We start from the raw sequence: 15911 nt of genomic DNA, 5'->3' as shown, positions 1-15911 counted from the left end.
CACTAGAGACAAACCCTAACACACTAGAGACAAACCCTAACACACTAGAGACAAACCCTAACACACTAGAGACAAACCCTTACACACTAGAGACAAACCCTAACACACTAGAGACAAACCCTAACACACTAGAGACAAACCCTTACACACTAGAGACAAACCCTAACACACTAGAGACAAACCCTAACACACTAGAGACAAACCCTAACACACCGGAGACAAACCCTAACACACCAGAGACAAACCCTAACACACCAGAGACAAACCCTAACACACTAGAGACAAACCCTAACACACTAGAGACAAACCCTAACACACTAGAGACAAACCCTAACACACTAGAGACAAACCCTAACACACTAGAGACAAACCCTAACACACTAGAGACAAACCCTAACACTAGAGACAAACCCTAACACACTAGACAAACCCTAACACACTAGAGACAAACCCTAACACACTAGAGACAAACCCTAACACTAGAGACAAACCCTTACACACTAGAGACAAACCCTAACACACTAGAGACAAACCCTAACACACTAGAGACAAACCCTAACACACTAGACAAACCCTAACACACTAGACAAACCCTAACACACTAGAGACAAACCCTAACACACTAGAGACAAACCCTAACACACTAGAGACAAACCCTAACACACTAGAGACAAACCCTAACACACCAGAGACAAACCCTAACACACTAGAGACAAACCCTAACACACTAGAGACAAACCCTAACACACTAGAGACAAACCCTAACACACCAGAGACAAACCCTAACACACTAGAGACAAACCCTAACACTAGAGACAAACCCTAACACACTAGACAAACCCTAACACACTAGACAAACCCTAACACTAGAGACAAACCCTAACACACTAGACAAACCCTAACACACCAGAGACAAACCCTAACACACTAGAGACAAACCCTAACACACTAGACAAACCCTAACACACTAGAGACAAACCCTAACACACCAGAGACAAACCCTAACACACTAGAGACAAACCCTAACACACTAGAGACAAACCCTAACACACTAGAGACAAACCCTAACACACTAGAGACAAACCCTAACACACTAGAGACAAACCCTAAAACACTAGAGACAAACCCTAACACACTAGAGACAAACCCTAACACACTAGAGACAAACCCTAACACACTAGAGACAAACCCTAACACACTAGAGACAAACCCTAACACACTAGAGACAAACCCTAACACTAGAGACAAACCCTAACACACTAGACAAACCCTAACACACTAGAGACAAACCCTAACACACTAGAGACAAACCCTAACACACTAGAGACAAACCCTAACACACTAGACAAACCCTAACACACTAGAAACAAACCCTAGAAACACTAGAGACAAACCCTAACACACTAGAGACAAACCCTAACACACTAGAGACAAACCCTAACACACTAGAGACAAACCCTAACACACTAGAGACAAACCCTAAAACACTAGAGACAAACCCTAACACACTAGAGACAAACCCTAACACACTAGAGACAAACCCTAACACACTAGAGACAAACCCTAACACACTAGAGACAAACCCTAACACACTAGAGACAAACCCTAACACTAGAGACAAACCCTAACACACTAGACAAACCCTAACACACTAGAGACAAACCCTAACACACTAGAGACAAACCCTAACACACTAGAGACAAACCCTAACACACTAGACAAACCCTAACACACTAGAAACAAACCCTAGAAACACTAGAGACAAACCCTAACACACTAGAGACAAACCCCAACACACTAGACAAACCCTAACACACTAGAGACAAACCCTAACACACTAGAGACAAACCCTAACACACTAGAGACAAACCCTAACACACTAGAGACAAACCCTAACACACTAGAGACAAACCCTAACACACTAGAGACAAACCCTAACACACTAGACAAACCCTAACACACTAGAGACAAACCCTAACACACTAGAGACAAACCCTAACACACTAGAGACAAACCCTAACACACTAGAAACAAACCCTAACACTAGAGACAAACCCTAACACACTAGACAAACCCTAACACACTAGAGACAAACCCTAACACACTAGAGACAAACCCTAACACACTAGAGACAAACCCTAACACTAGAGACAAACCCTAACACACTAGACAAACCCTAACACACTAGAGACAAACCCTAACACACTAGAGACAAACCCTAGAAACACCAGAGACAAACCCTAACACACTAGACAAACCCTAACACACTAGAGACAAACCCTAACACACTAGAGACAAACCCTAACACACTAGAGACAAACCCTAACACACTAGAGACAAACCCTAACACACTAGACAAACCCTAACACACTAGAGACAAACCCTAACACACTAGAGACAAACCCTAACACACTAGAGACAAACCCTAACGCACTAGAGACAAACCCTAACGCACTAGACAAACCCTAACACACTAGAGACAAACCCTAACACACTAGAGACAAACCCTAACACACTAGAGACAAACCCTAACACACTAGAGACAAACCCTAACACACTAGAGACAAACCCTAACACACTAGAAACAAACCCTAACACACTAGACAAACCCTAACACACTAGAGACAAACCCTAACACACTAGAGACAAACCCTAACACACTAGAGACAAACCCTAACACACTAGAGACAAACCCTAACACACTAGAGACAAACCCTAACACACTAGAGACAAACCCTAACACACTAGAAACAAACCCTAACACACCGGAACACACACTAACACACCGGAACACACACTAACACACTAGAAACAAACCCTAACACACTAGAGACGAACCCTAACACACTAGAAACAAACCCTAACACACTAGAGACAAACCCTAACACACTAGAGACAAACCCTAACACACTAGAGACAAACCCTAACACACTAGAGACAAACCCTAACACACTAGAGACAAACCCTAACACACTAGAGACAAACCCTAACACACTAGAGACAAACCCTAACACACTAGAGACAAACCCTAAAACACTAGACAAACCCTAACACACTAGAGACAAACCCTAACACACTAGAGACAAACCCTAACACACTAGAGACAAACCCTAACACACTAGAGACAAACCCTAACACACTAGAGACAAACCCTAACACACTAGAGACAAACCCTAACACACTAGACAAACCCTAACACACTAGAGACAAACCCTAGAAACACCAGAGACAAACCCTAAAACACTAGAGACAAACCCTAACACACTAGAGACAAACCCTAACACACTAGAGACAAACCCTAACACACTAGAGACAAACCCTAACACACTAGAGACAAACCCTAACACACTAGAGACAAACCCTAACACACTAGAGACAAACCCTAACACACTAGAGACAAACCCTAACACACTAGAGACAAACCCTAACACACTAGAGACAAACCCTAACACACCAGAGACAAACCCTAACACACCAGAGACAAACCCTAACACACTAGAGACAAACCCTAACACACCAGAGACAAACCCTAACACACTAGAGACAAACCCTAACACACTAGAGACAAACCCTAACACACTAGAGACAAACCCTAACACACTAGAGACAAACCCTAACACACTAGAGACAAACCCTAACACACTAGAAACAAACCCTAACACACTAGAGACAAACCCTAACACACTAGAGACAAACCCTAACACACTAGAGACAAACCCTAACACACTAGAGACAAACCCTAACACACCGGAACACACACTAACACACTAGAGACAAACCCTAACACACTAGAGACAAACCCTAACAGACTAGAGACAAACCCTAACACACTAGAGACAAACCCTAACACACTAGAGACAAACACTAACACACTAGAGACAAACCCTAACACACTAGAGACAAACCCTAACACACTAGAGACAAACCCTAACACACTAGAGACAAACCCTAACACACTAGAGACAAACCCTAACACACTAGAGACAAACCCTAACACACTAGAGACAAACCCTAACGCACTAGAGACAAACCCTAACACACTAGAAACAAACCCTAACACACTAGACAAACCCTAACACTAGAGACAACCCCTAACACACTAGAGACAAACCCTAACACACTAGAGACAAACCCTAACACTAGAGACAAACCCTAACACACTAGAGACAAACCCTAACACACTAGAGACAAACCCTAACACACTAGAGACAAACCCTAACACACTAGAGACAAACCCTAACACTAGAGACAAACCCTAACACACTAGAGACAAACCCTAACACACTAGAGACAAACCCTAACACACTAGAGACAAACCCTAACACACTAGAGACAAACCCTAACACACTAGAGACAAACCCTAACACTAGAGACAAACCCTAACACACTAGAGACAAACCCTAACACACTAGAGACAAACCCTAACACACTAGAGACAAACCCTAACACACTAGAGACAAACCCTAACACACTAGAGACAAACCCTAACACACTAGAGACAAACCCTAACACACTAGAGACAAACCTAACACACTAGAGACAAACCCTAACACACTAGAGACAAACCCTAACACACTAGAGACAAACCCTAACACACTAGAGACAAACCCTAACACACTAGAGACAAACCCTAACACACTAGAGATAAACCCTAACACTAGAGACAAACCCTAACACACTAGAGACACTAACACACTAGAGACAAACCCTAACACACTAGAGACAAACCCTAACACACTAGAGACAAACCCTAACACACTAGAGACAAACCCTAACACACTAGAAACAAACCCTAACACACTAGAGACGAACCCTAACACACTAGAGACAAACCCTAACACACTAGAGACAAACCCTAACACACTAGAGACAAACCCTAACACACTAGAGACAAACCCTAACACACTAGAGACAAACCCTAACACACTAGAGACAAACCCTAACACACTAAAGACAAACCCTAACACACTAGAGACAAACCCTAACACACTAGAGACAAACCCTAACACACTAGACAAACCCTAACACACTAGAGACAAACCCTAACACACTAGAAACAAACCCTAACACACTAGAGACAAACCTTAACACACTAGAAACAAACCCTAACACACTAGACAAACCCTAACACACTAGAGACAAACCCTAACACACTAGAGACAAACCCTAACACACTAGAGACAAACCCTAACACACTAGAAACAAACCCTAACACACTAGACAAACCCTAACACACTAGACAAACCCTAACACACTAGACAAACCCTAACACACTAGAGACAAACCCTAACACACTAGAGACAAACCCTAACACACTAGAGACAAACCCTAACACACTAGAGACAAACCCTAACACACTAGACAAACCCTAACACACTAGAGACAAACCCTAACACACTAGAGACAAACCCTAACACACTAGAAACAAACCCTAACACACTAGACAAACCCTAACACACTAGACAAACCCTAACACACTAGACAAACCCTAACACACTAGACAAACCCTAACACACTAGAGACAAACCCTAACACACTAGAGACAAACCCTAACACACTAGAGACAAACCCTAACACACTAGAGACAAACCCTAACACACTAGACAAACCCTAACACACTAGAGACAAACCCTAACACACTAGAGACAAACCCTAACACACTAGAGACAAACCCTAACACACTAGAGACAAACCCTAACACACTAGAGACAAACCCTAACACTAGAGACAAACCCTAACACACTAGAGACAAACCCTAACACACTAGAGACAAACCCTAACACACTAGAAACAAACCCTAACACACTAGACAAACCCTAACACACTAGACAAACCCTAACACACTAGAGACAAACCCTAACACACTAGAGACAAACCCTACACACTAGAGACAAACCCTAACACACTAGAGACAAACCCTTACACACTAGAGACAAACCCTAACACACTAGAGACAAACCCTAACACACTAGAGACAAACCCTTAAACACCCGAGACAAACCCTAACACACCGGAGACAAACCCTAACACACTAGAGACAAACCCTAACACACTAGAGACAAACCCTAACACACCGGAGACAAACCCTAACACACTAGACAAACCCTAACACACCGGAACACACACTAACACACTAGAGACAAACCCTACACACTAGAGACAAACCCTAACACACTAGAGACAAACCCTAACACACTAGAGACAAACCCTAACACACTAGAGACAAACCCTAACACACTAGAGACAAACCCTAACACACTAGACAAACCCTAACACACCGGAACACACACTAACACACTAGAGACAAACCCTACACACTAGAGACAAACCCTAACACACTAGAGACAAACCCTTACACACTAGAGACAAACCCTAACACACTAGACAAACCCTAACACACCGGAACACACACTAACACACTAGAGACAAACCCTAACACACTAGAAACAAACCCTAACACACTAGAGACAAACCCTAACACACTAGAGACAAATCCTAACACACCGGAGACAAACCCTAACACACTACAGACAAACCCTAACACACTAGAGACAAACCCTAACACACTAGAGACAAACCCTAACACACTAGACAAACCCTAACACACTACAGACAAACCCTAACACACTACAGACAAACCCTAACACACTAGAGACAAACCCTAACACACTAGAGACAAACCCTAACACACTAGAAACAAACCCTAACACACTAGAGACAAACCCTAACACACTAGAGACAAACCCTAACACACTAGAGACAAACCCTAACACACTAGAAACAAACCCTAACACACTAGAGACAAACCCTAACACACTAGAGACAAACCCTAACACACTAGAGACAAACCCTAACACACTAGAGACAAACCCTAACACACTAGAGACAAACCCTAACACACTAGAGACAAACCCTAACACACTAGAGACAAACCCTAACACACTAGAGACAAACCCTAACACACTAGAGACAAACCCTAACACACTAGAGACAAACCCTAACACACTAGACAAACCCTAACACACTAGAGACAAACCCTAACACACTAGAGACAAACCCTAACACACTAGAGACAAACCCTAACACACTAGACAAACCCTAACACACTAGACAAACCCTAACACACTAGAGACAAACCCTAACACACTAGAAACAAACCCTAACACACCGGAACACACACTAACACACTAGAGACAAACCCTAACACACTAGAGACAAACCCTAACACACTAGAGACAAACCCTAACACACTAGAGACAACCCCTAACACACTAGAGACAAACCCTAACACACTAGACAAACCCTAACACACTAGACAAACCCTAACACACTAGAGACAAACCCTAACACACTAGAGACAACCCCTAACACACTAGAGACAAACCCTAACACACTAGAGACAACCCCTAACACACTAGAGACAACCCCTAACACACTAGAGACAAACCCTAACACACTAGAGACAAACCCTAACACACCGGAACACACACTAACACACCGGAACACACACTAACACACCGGAACACACACTAACACACCGGAACACACACTAACACACCGGAACACACACTAACACACCGGAACACACACTAACACACACTGTGCAGCAGCAGGTCAGGATGGACTCGGTGGAGGACGCACGGTAGAAGTCGTCCAGCAGGGGGCAGCGGAGGGGAGACTGTTGGAGATTCCTGAGAAAACAGAGTCTCTGATTGGTCTTTTTCAGCTGGACAGATGTGTGGGAATGTTGAGCCGCATTTTGTAATAAACATCCAAAATGTAATAACTTTTTCATTTCACTTTGTAATAAACTGCCCCGTTTTGTAATAAAGTTTGCCGCATTATGTAATAAATTATTGCATTTTGAGAAGATTATTATAAAATGCACCTGCAACTTTTTTATTTTCTAGGAAATGTAATAACATGGTGCATTATGTAATAATAACTATTATTGTTGTTTGTTTAACAATGAATTTATACAAAAGTGACTTTTACTGTTTTTTATGCAATTTCCCTCAGAGCTTTGTATCCAATAAATCTATGTATAAAACTCCAAATATAACTTTAGTTGCCTATTTGAAGTTTGGAATTATATCGGCCAATAACAAACAAATAAACTATGCTTTATAATTGTTATTACCTAATGCACCATGTTATTACATTTTATAGAGAATAAAAAAGTTACAAGTGCATTTTGTAATAATCTGTTCAAAATGTAATAACTTATTACATAATGCGGCAAAATGTATTACAAAATGCATTGGGGTAGTTTATTACAAAATGAAATGACAAAGTTATTACATTTTGGACGTTTGGATGTGCCAGAATTTTCTCCAGATGCAGAAAAGACAGAGGTTCATTTTGGGCCTTAAAATGAAAGGGAACAGGGGAAGTTTAGACCGGTTCTGGTTCTGATGGTTCTGGTTCTAACGGGTCTGGTTCTGGTTCTGGTTCTGATGGTTCTGGTTCTAACGGGTCTGGTTGTGGTTCTGGTTCTGATGGTTCTGGTTCTGGTTCTGGTTCCAGGGGAGAGCTGGTTCCGGTCCCCGCTCCACTGGGACATGGTTCTGGTTCTGGTTCTGATGGTTCTGGTTCTGATGGTTCTGGTTCTGATGGTTCTGGTTCTGATTCTGATGGTTCTGGTTCTGGTTCTGATGGTTCTGGTTCTGATTCTGATGGTTCTGGTTCTGGTTCTGATGGTTCTGGTTCTGATTCTGATGGTTCTGGTTCTGATGGTTCTGGTTCTGGTTCTGATGGTTCTGGTTCTGATTCTGATGGTTCTGGTTCTGATGGTTCTGGTTCTGGTTCTGATGGTTCTGGTTCTAACGGGTCTGGTTCTGGTTCTGGTTCTAACGGGTCTGGTTCTGATGGTTCTGGTTCTGGTTCCAGGGGAGAGCCGGTTCCGGTCCCCGCTCCACTGGGACATGGTGGGGAAGAACTTGTTCTTCATGGCTCTGGAAGGAATCGTCTTCTTCATCATCACCGTCCTGATCCAGTACCGGTTCTGCATCCGGCCCAGGTCAGTACTGAGTACTACAGATTATACTGCAGATTATACTACAGAGTACTACAGAATATACTAGAGTACTACAGAGTACTACAGAGTACTACAACTATACTAGAGAGTACTACAGATTACTAGAGATTACTACATCACCGTCCTGATCCAGTACCGGTTCTGCATCCGGCCCAGGTGAGTACCAGAGTACTACAGATTATACTGCAGATTACTACTAGTATTTACTAGGGATTACTAGAATTTACTACAGATTACTAGAATTTACTACAGTTTACTAGTGTTTACTAGGGATTACTAGAGATTACTAGTCTATTACCGTCTACTACCATTTATTTACCCAGGGGTGTCCAACCAATCAGAGCCACGATTGGTTCCTGTGTTACTGCAAACATCAACTACCCATAATCCCTCACTCCCAGCCAGGGATGGGTACCAGAACCGGGTCTTGTTGAGAACCGGGTCTTGTTGAGAACCGGTTCCCAGTGTTTCAATTCCTTGGAATGGTTTGCCTTTTTCCCAACGATTCCCTTATCGATTCCAGTGGACGTGAATGACGTCACCAAGCACGTTGAGCAACGTGCGCATTCACGCCCAGCAGGAAAACACGGGGACAAAGCGGCATAAACGCTCGAAAGTTTGGTAACATTTTACCAAAAAGGACGACAACAGGACGACAATACTTGCAATGTGGACATTTCAACTAAGGGGGGAAACTGTTAAGACTCGGCCGGCTGATGCGCTGGGAGCGCGGAGTCAGCCGGCGTGTGGTAAGAATGATTTATGGTTCCGCGTTACACCAACGCAGATCCTACGGCGTAGGGTACGCGGCTACACGCACGCGGCTACACGCACCGTACGGCATACCCTACGCCAGGGGTATTCAACTAGATTCGGCCGGGGGCCACATCTGCAAAAGGACTGTATGGAGAGGGCTGCACAATTTGAAAATGTGGGGGTTTTCAAAATGTATTTTGCACTCAAAGACGAAGACTTATGTAAATATAATACATTTGTATTATACATTTGAATATATCTAGTTTACATATGAATGATGTATTAATTGTCTCCAGATTTAGTAATTGTGAATGTTAAATATAATATTCAGATAAAGAAATATTATTTTGAATGCAAGTTCATTTGAAACCATGCATTGTGCAAACTTAATGAAGTTGATATTGACCTACTTTTAATAAAACACGCCATAATGACAAAGCACCACTTTCCACCAAGATTTCCTTATTTGAATATTATATTAAGCATTGAGCACAAGCATTTTAGTCCATAGTAGCCAGTTATAAAAATATTATTAAAAAAATATATATATATTTTTTTTTTTTTTCAACAAACACCCCCCAATTGAATATCCCTGCCCTACGCCGAGGGCTCTGCGTCGATTTAACGCGGAACCATAAATCATGCTTTAGCAGAGCTGCGCGCTCGGACACGTGGACGTGCCGGCGCTCCGGCGGACAGCGGAGCTCCTGACAGCTGCAGCTCATCAGCTCATCTATGGAGAAGTTAAAGAGCAGCTACCGCTAGCATCTACCGCTAGCTTCTACCACTAGCATCTACCACTAGCATCTACCGCTAGCTTCTACCACTAGCTTCTCCTTTCATCAGCAGGGAAGAGTATCAGCCAGAATAGATGCATGTTACCAGCAGGGACTAAGTTTGTGGTGTTGAACATGTTACTGGACATTCTTGTGTAATTGCTACAAAATAATTAGTTGTTTTTAGTTAATTTCTACAGAAGAATATTGATTTTATCATTATTTTATATTAAATACATATTTTACTGTATATTACAAATAATTTTGTGGGACCCCCTGTAACCATGGAGGAGCCAATGGGGGCGTCTTAAGACCTCACTTATATTATTTTGTTCAAAGATATAAAAGTTTTATATCTTTGAACAAAAAAGATCAGAGAAACAAAGAAATTGAAACAAAGAAACAATTTTAGTATCAACTTTGTTTTTATAAAACAAAGTTGATACTAAAATTGTTTCTTCTCCTTTTTTTCCAAATGAGAATCGATAAAGAATCGAATCGTTAAGCAGAATCGAAAATGGAATCGGAATCGAAAAAATCTTATCAATTCCCGTCCCTACACCTAGCTCTCTCTGAGATAAACATACCATTAGATCTTGCAATCTGATTGGTTGTTAACTGTGGTATAATGATCTGATTGGTTGTTAACTGTGGTATAATGATCTGATTGGTTGTTAACTGTGGTATAATGATCTGATTGGTTGTTAACTGTGGTATAATGATCTGATTGGTTGTTAACTGTGGTATAATGATCTGATTGGTTGTTAACTGTGGTATAATGATCTGATTGGTTGTTAACTGTGCTATAATGATCTGATTGGTCGTTAACTGTGATATAATGAGCTTATACCACGGCCTGTCGTGATGACTTTTTCCCTCCAAGTTATTTCCGTCACAAACACGAGCGCTAGCGTCCGTATAGCTCAATGCTTGAGCAGTAACTCATGTAAACCTTCCCCTGAACAGCGACGCGGGTTTGATTCCAGTCACGGCAGATGTTTCCTCCACTTCCTACGTGTCTTTCACTGCACCATCAGATAAAGTCTCAAGAGCCGCATGAGGCTCACGTGCTGCGGGTTGGACACCCCTGATCTACCGGTTCAGCCCGGAACCCGGACTGAAGGTCACATGACCTGAGAGTCACCTGACCCTGATCCTGACCCTGGTCCTGATCCTGGTTCTGATCCTGGTTCTGGTCCTGATCCTGGTCCTGATCCTGGTCCTGGTCCTGGACCTGGTCCTGGTCCTGGTTCTGATCCTGGTCCTGGTTCTGATCCTGGTCCTGGACCTGGTCCTGGTCCTGGTTCTGATCCTGGTCCTGGTTCTGATCCTGGTCCTGGTCCTGGTCCTGGTTCTGATCCTGGTCCTGGTCCTGGTTCTGATCCTGGTCCTGGTCCTGGTCCTGGTTCTGATCCTGGTCCTGGTCCTGGTCCTGGTCCTGATCCTGGTCCTGATCCTGATCCTGGTCCTGGTTCTGGTTCTGATCCTGATCCTGGTTCTGGTTCTGATCCTGATCCTGGTCCTGGTCCTGATCCGCAGGTCCGTCACCAAACCCACCAAACCTAAACCGTCGTTGGGGGACGAGGACGAGGACGTGGCCCGGGAGAGACAGAGGATCGTCCACGGACTCGGGAGAGGAGACATCCTGGAGCTGAGGGGGCTGACCAAGGTAAACAACAACAAACAAACAAACAAACAAACAAACAAACGTAGAATAAACGTAACATCCTGGAGCTGAGGGGGCTGACCAAGGTAAACAACAACAAACAAACAAACAAACAAACAAACGTAGAATAAACATAACATCCTGGAGCTGAGGGGGCTGACCAAGGTAAACAACAACAAACAAACAAACAAACAAACGTAGAATAAACGTAACATCCTGGAGCTGAGGGGGCTGACCAAGGTAAACAACAACAAACAAACAAACAAACAAACAAACGTAGAATAAACATAACATCCTGGAGCTGAGGGGGCTGACCAAGGTAAACAACAACAAACAAACAAACAAACAAACACAACATCCTGGAGCTGAGGGGGCTGACCAAGGTAAACAACAACAAACAAACAAACAAACAAACAAACAAACAAACATAACATCCTGGAGCTGAGGGGGCTGACCAAGGTAAACAACAACAAACAAACAAACAAACAAACAAACAAACATAGAATAAACATAACATCCTGGAGCTGAGGGGGCTGACCAAGGTAAACAACAACAAACAAACAAACAAACAAACATAGAATAAACATAACATCCTGGAGCTGAGGGGGCTGACCAAGGTAAACAACAACAAACAAACAAACAAACAAACAAACAAACATAGAATAAACATAACATCCTGGAGCTGAGGGGGCTGACCAAGGTAAACAACAACAAACAAACAAACAAACAAACATAGAATAAACATAACATCCTGGAGCTGAGGGGGCTGACCAAGGTAAACAACAACAAACAAACAAACAAACAAACAAACAAACATAGAATAAACATAACATCCTGGAGCTGAGGGGGCTGACCAAGGTAAACAACAACAAACAAACAAACAAACAAACATAGAATAAACATAACATCCTGGAGCTGAGGGGGCTGACCAAGGTAAACAACAACAAACAAACAAACAAACAAACAAACAAACATAGAATAAACATAACATCCTGGAGCTGAGGGGGCTGACCAAGGTAAACAACAACAAACAAACAAACAAACAAACATAGAGTAAACGTAACATCCTGGAGCTGAGGGGGCTGACCAAGGTAAACAACAACAAACAAACAAACAAACAAACAAACAAACATAGAATAAACATAACATCCTGGAGCTGAGGGGGCTGACCAAGGTAAACAACAACAAACAAACAAACAAACAAACATAGAATAAACATAACATCCTGGAGCTGAGGGGGCTGACCAAGGTAAACAACAACAAACAAACAAACAAACAAACAAACAAACATAGAATAAACATAACATCCTGGAGCTGAGGGGGCTGACCAAGGTAAACAACAACAAACAAACAAACAAACAAACATAGAATAAACATAACATCCTGGAGCTGAGGGGGCTGACCAAGGTAAACAACAACAAACAAACAAACAAACAAACAAACAAACATAGAATAAACATAACATCCTGGAGCTGAGGGGGCTGACCAAGGTAAACAACAACAAACAAACAAACAAACAAACATAGAATAAACATAACATCCTGGAGCTGAGGGGGCTGACCAAGGTAAACAACAACAAACAAACAAACAAACAAACAAACAAACATAGAATAAACATAACATCCTGGAGCTGAGGGGGCTGACCAAGGTAAACAACAACAAACAAACAAACAAACAAACATAGAATAAACATAACATCCTGGAGCTGAGGGGGCTGACCAAGGTAAACAACAACAAACAAACAAACAAACAAACAAACAAACATAGAATAAACATAACATCCTGGAGCTGAGGGGGCTGACCAAGGTAAACAACAACAAACAAACAAACAAACAAACAAACAAAGAATAAACGTAACATCCTGGAGCTGAGGGGGCTGACCAAGGTAAACAACAACAAACAAACAAACAAACATAGAATAAACGTAACATCCTGGAGCTGAGGGGGCTGACCAAGGTAAACAACAACAAACAAACAAACAAACATAGAATAAACGTAACATCCTGGAGCTGAGGGGGCTGACCAAGGTAAACAACAACAAACAAACAAACAAACAAACAAACAAAGAATAAACGTAACATCCTGGAGCTGAGGGGGCTGACCAAGGTAAACAACAAACAAACAAACAAACAAACAAACAAACAAACGTAGAATAAACGTAACATCCTGGAGCTGAGGGGGCTGACCAAGGTAAACAACAAACAAACAAACAAACAAACAAACAAACAAACGTAGAATAAACGTAACATCCTGGAGCTGAGGGGGCTGACCAAGGTAAACAACAACAAACAAACAAACAAACAAACATAGAATAAACGTAACATCCTGGAGCTGAGGGGGCTGACCAAGGTAAACAACAACAAACAAACAAACAAACAAACATAGAATAAACGTAACATCCTGGAGCTGAGGGGGCTGACCAAGGTAAACAACAACAAACAAACAAACAAACAAACATAGAATAAACGTAACATCCTGGAGCTGAGGGGGCTGACCAAGGTAGGAACCTGGTCCCGGGTTTGGACCCAGGTTCTACCGCAGACGGTCTAGATCTAGATCCAGATCTACTAGATCTAGATCCAGATCTACTAGATCTAGATCTAGATCCAGATCTAGTAGGTCTAGATCTAGATCCAGATCTACTAGATCTAGATCTAGATCTAGTTCCCGGTTCCTGGTTCTAACTGAACTGTTTCCTCAGGTGTTCCAGAGGAAGCAGAAACCGGCCGTGGACCAGCTCTGTGTGGGGATCCCCCCTGGAGAGGTGAGGACCTGGTCCTGGTGCCAGACCGGTTCTGGTAACCGTGGTAACCCCTGTAACCGTGGTAACCGTGGTAACCATGGTAACTCTGGTAACCCCTGTAACCCTGGTAACCGTGGTAACCCCTGTAACCGTGGTAACCCCTGTAACCGTGGTAACCGTGGTAACCCCTGTAACCCTGGTAACCGTGGTAACCGTGGTAACCCTGGTAACCCCTGTAACCATGGTAACCGTGGTAACCCTGGTAACCATAGTAACCGTGGTAACCCCTGTAACCATAGTAACCGTGGTAACCCTGTTCTCTCTCAGTGCTTCGGGCTCCTCGGCGTCAACGGCGCCGGAAAGACGACGACCTTCAAGATGCTAACGGGAGACACGCTAGTGACTAGCGGAGAGGCCTTCCTGGCCGGGAAGAGGTGAGAACCAGGAACTAGTCCAGACCCAGACCCAGGAACTAGTCCAGACCCAGAACCAGGAACTAGTCCAGACCCAGACCCAGGAACTAGTCCAGACCCAGAACCAGGAACTAGTCCAGACCCAGAACCAGGAACTAGTCCAGACCCAGAACCAGGAACTAGTCCAGACCCAGAACCAGGAACTAGTCCAGACCCAGAACCAGGAACTAGTCCAGACCCAAAACCAGGAACTAGATCAGACCCAGGAACTAGTCCAGACCCAGAACCAGGAACTAGTCCAGACCCACAACCAGGAACTAGTCCAGACCCACAACCAGGAACTAGTCCAGACCCACAACCAGGAACTAGTCCAGACCCACAACCAGGAACTAGTCCAGACCCAGAACCAGGAACTAGATCAGAACCAGGAACTAGTCCAGACCCACAACCAGGAACTAGTCCAGACCCAGAACCAGGAACTAGTCCAGACCCAGAACCAGGAACTAGTCCAGACCCAGAA

At 43.2% G+C, this 15911-nt stretch overlaps 1 protein-coding gene across 1 annotated transcript in view; it reads left to right on the top strand.

Moving 5' to 3' along the window:
* The window catches only part of LOC133446709 (phospholipid-transporting ATPase ABCA1-like), a 118566-nt gene that overhangs the window by 76788 nt on the left and 25867 nt on the right, over nt 1-15911 (top strand). The window contains exons 40-43 of the mRNA XM_061724701.1: nt 8890-9019; nt 12109-12238; nt 14937-14999; nt 15306-15412. Coding sequence (XP_061580685.1) covers nt 8890-9019; nt 12109-12238; nt 14937-14999; nt 15306-15412 — 430 coding nt within the window. The remainder of the gene's footprint in view (nt 1-8889; nt 9020-12108; nt 12239-14936; nt 15000-15305; nt 15413-15911) is intronic.

Source organism: Cololabis saira, chromosome 7 (assembly GCF_033807715.1).
Source record: "Cololabis saira isolate AMF1-May2022 chromosome 7, fColSai1.1, whole genome shotgun sequence".
Lineage (NCBI taxonomy): Eukaryota > Metazoa > Chordata > Actinopteri > Beloniformes > Belonidae > Cololabis > Cololabis saira.
Note: the sequence above shows the minus strand (reverse complement) of the source record. Positions and strands in the feature narration are given on the sequence as shown.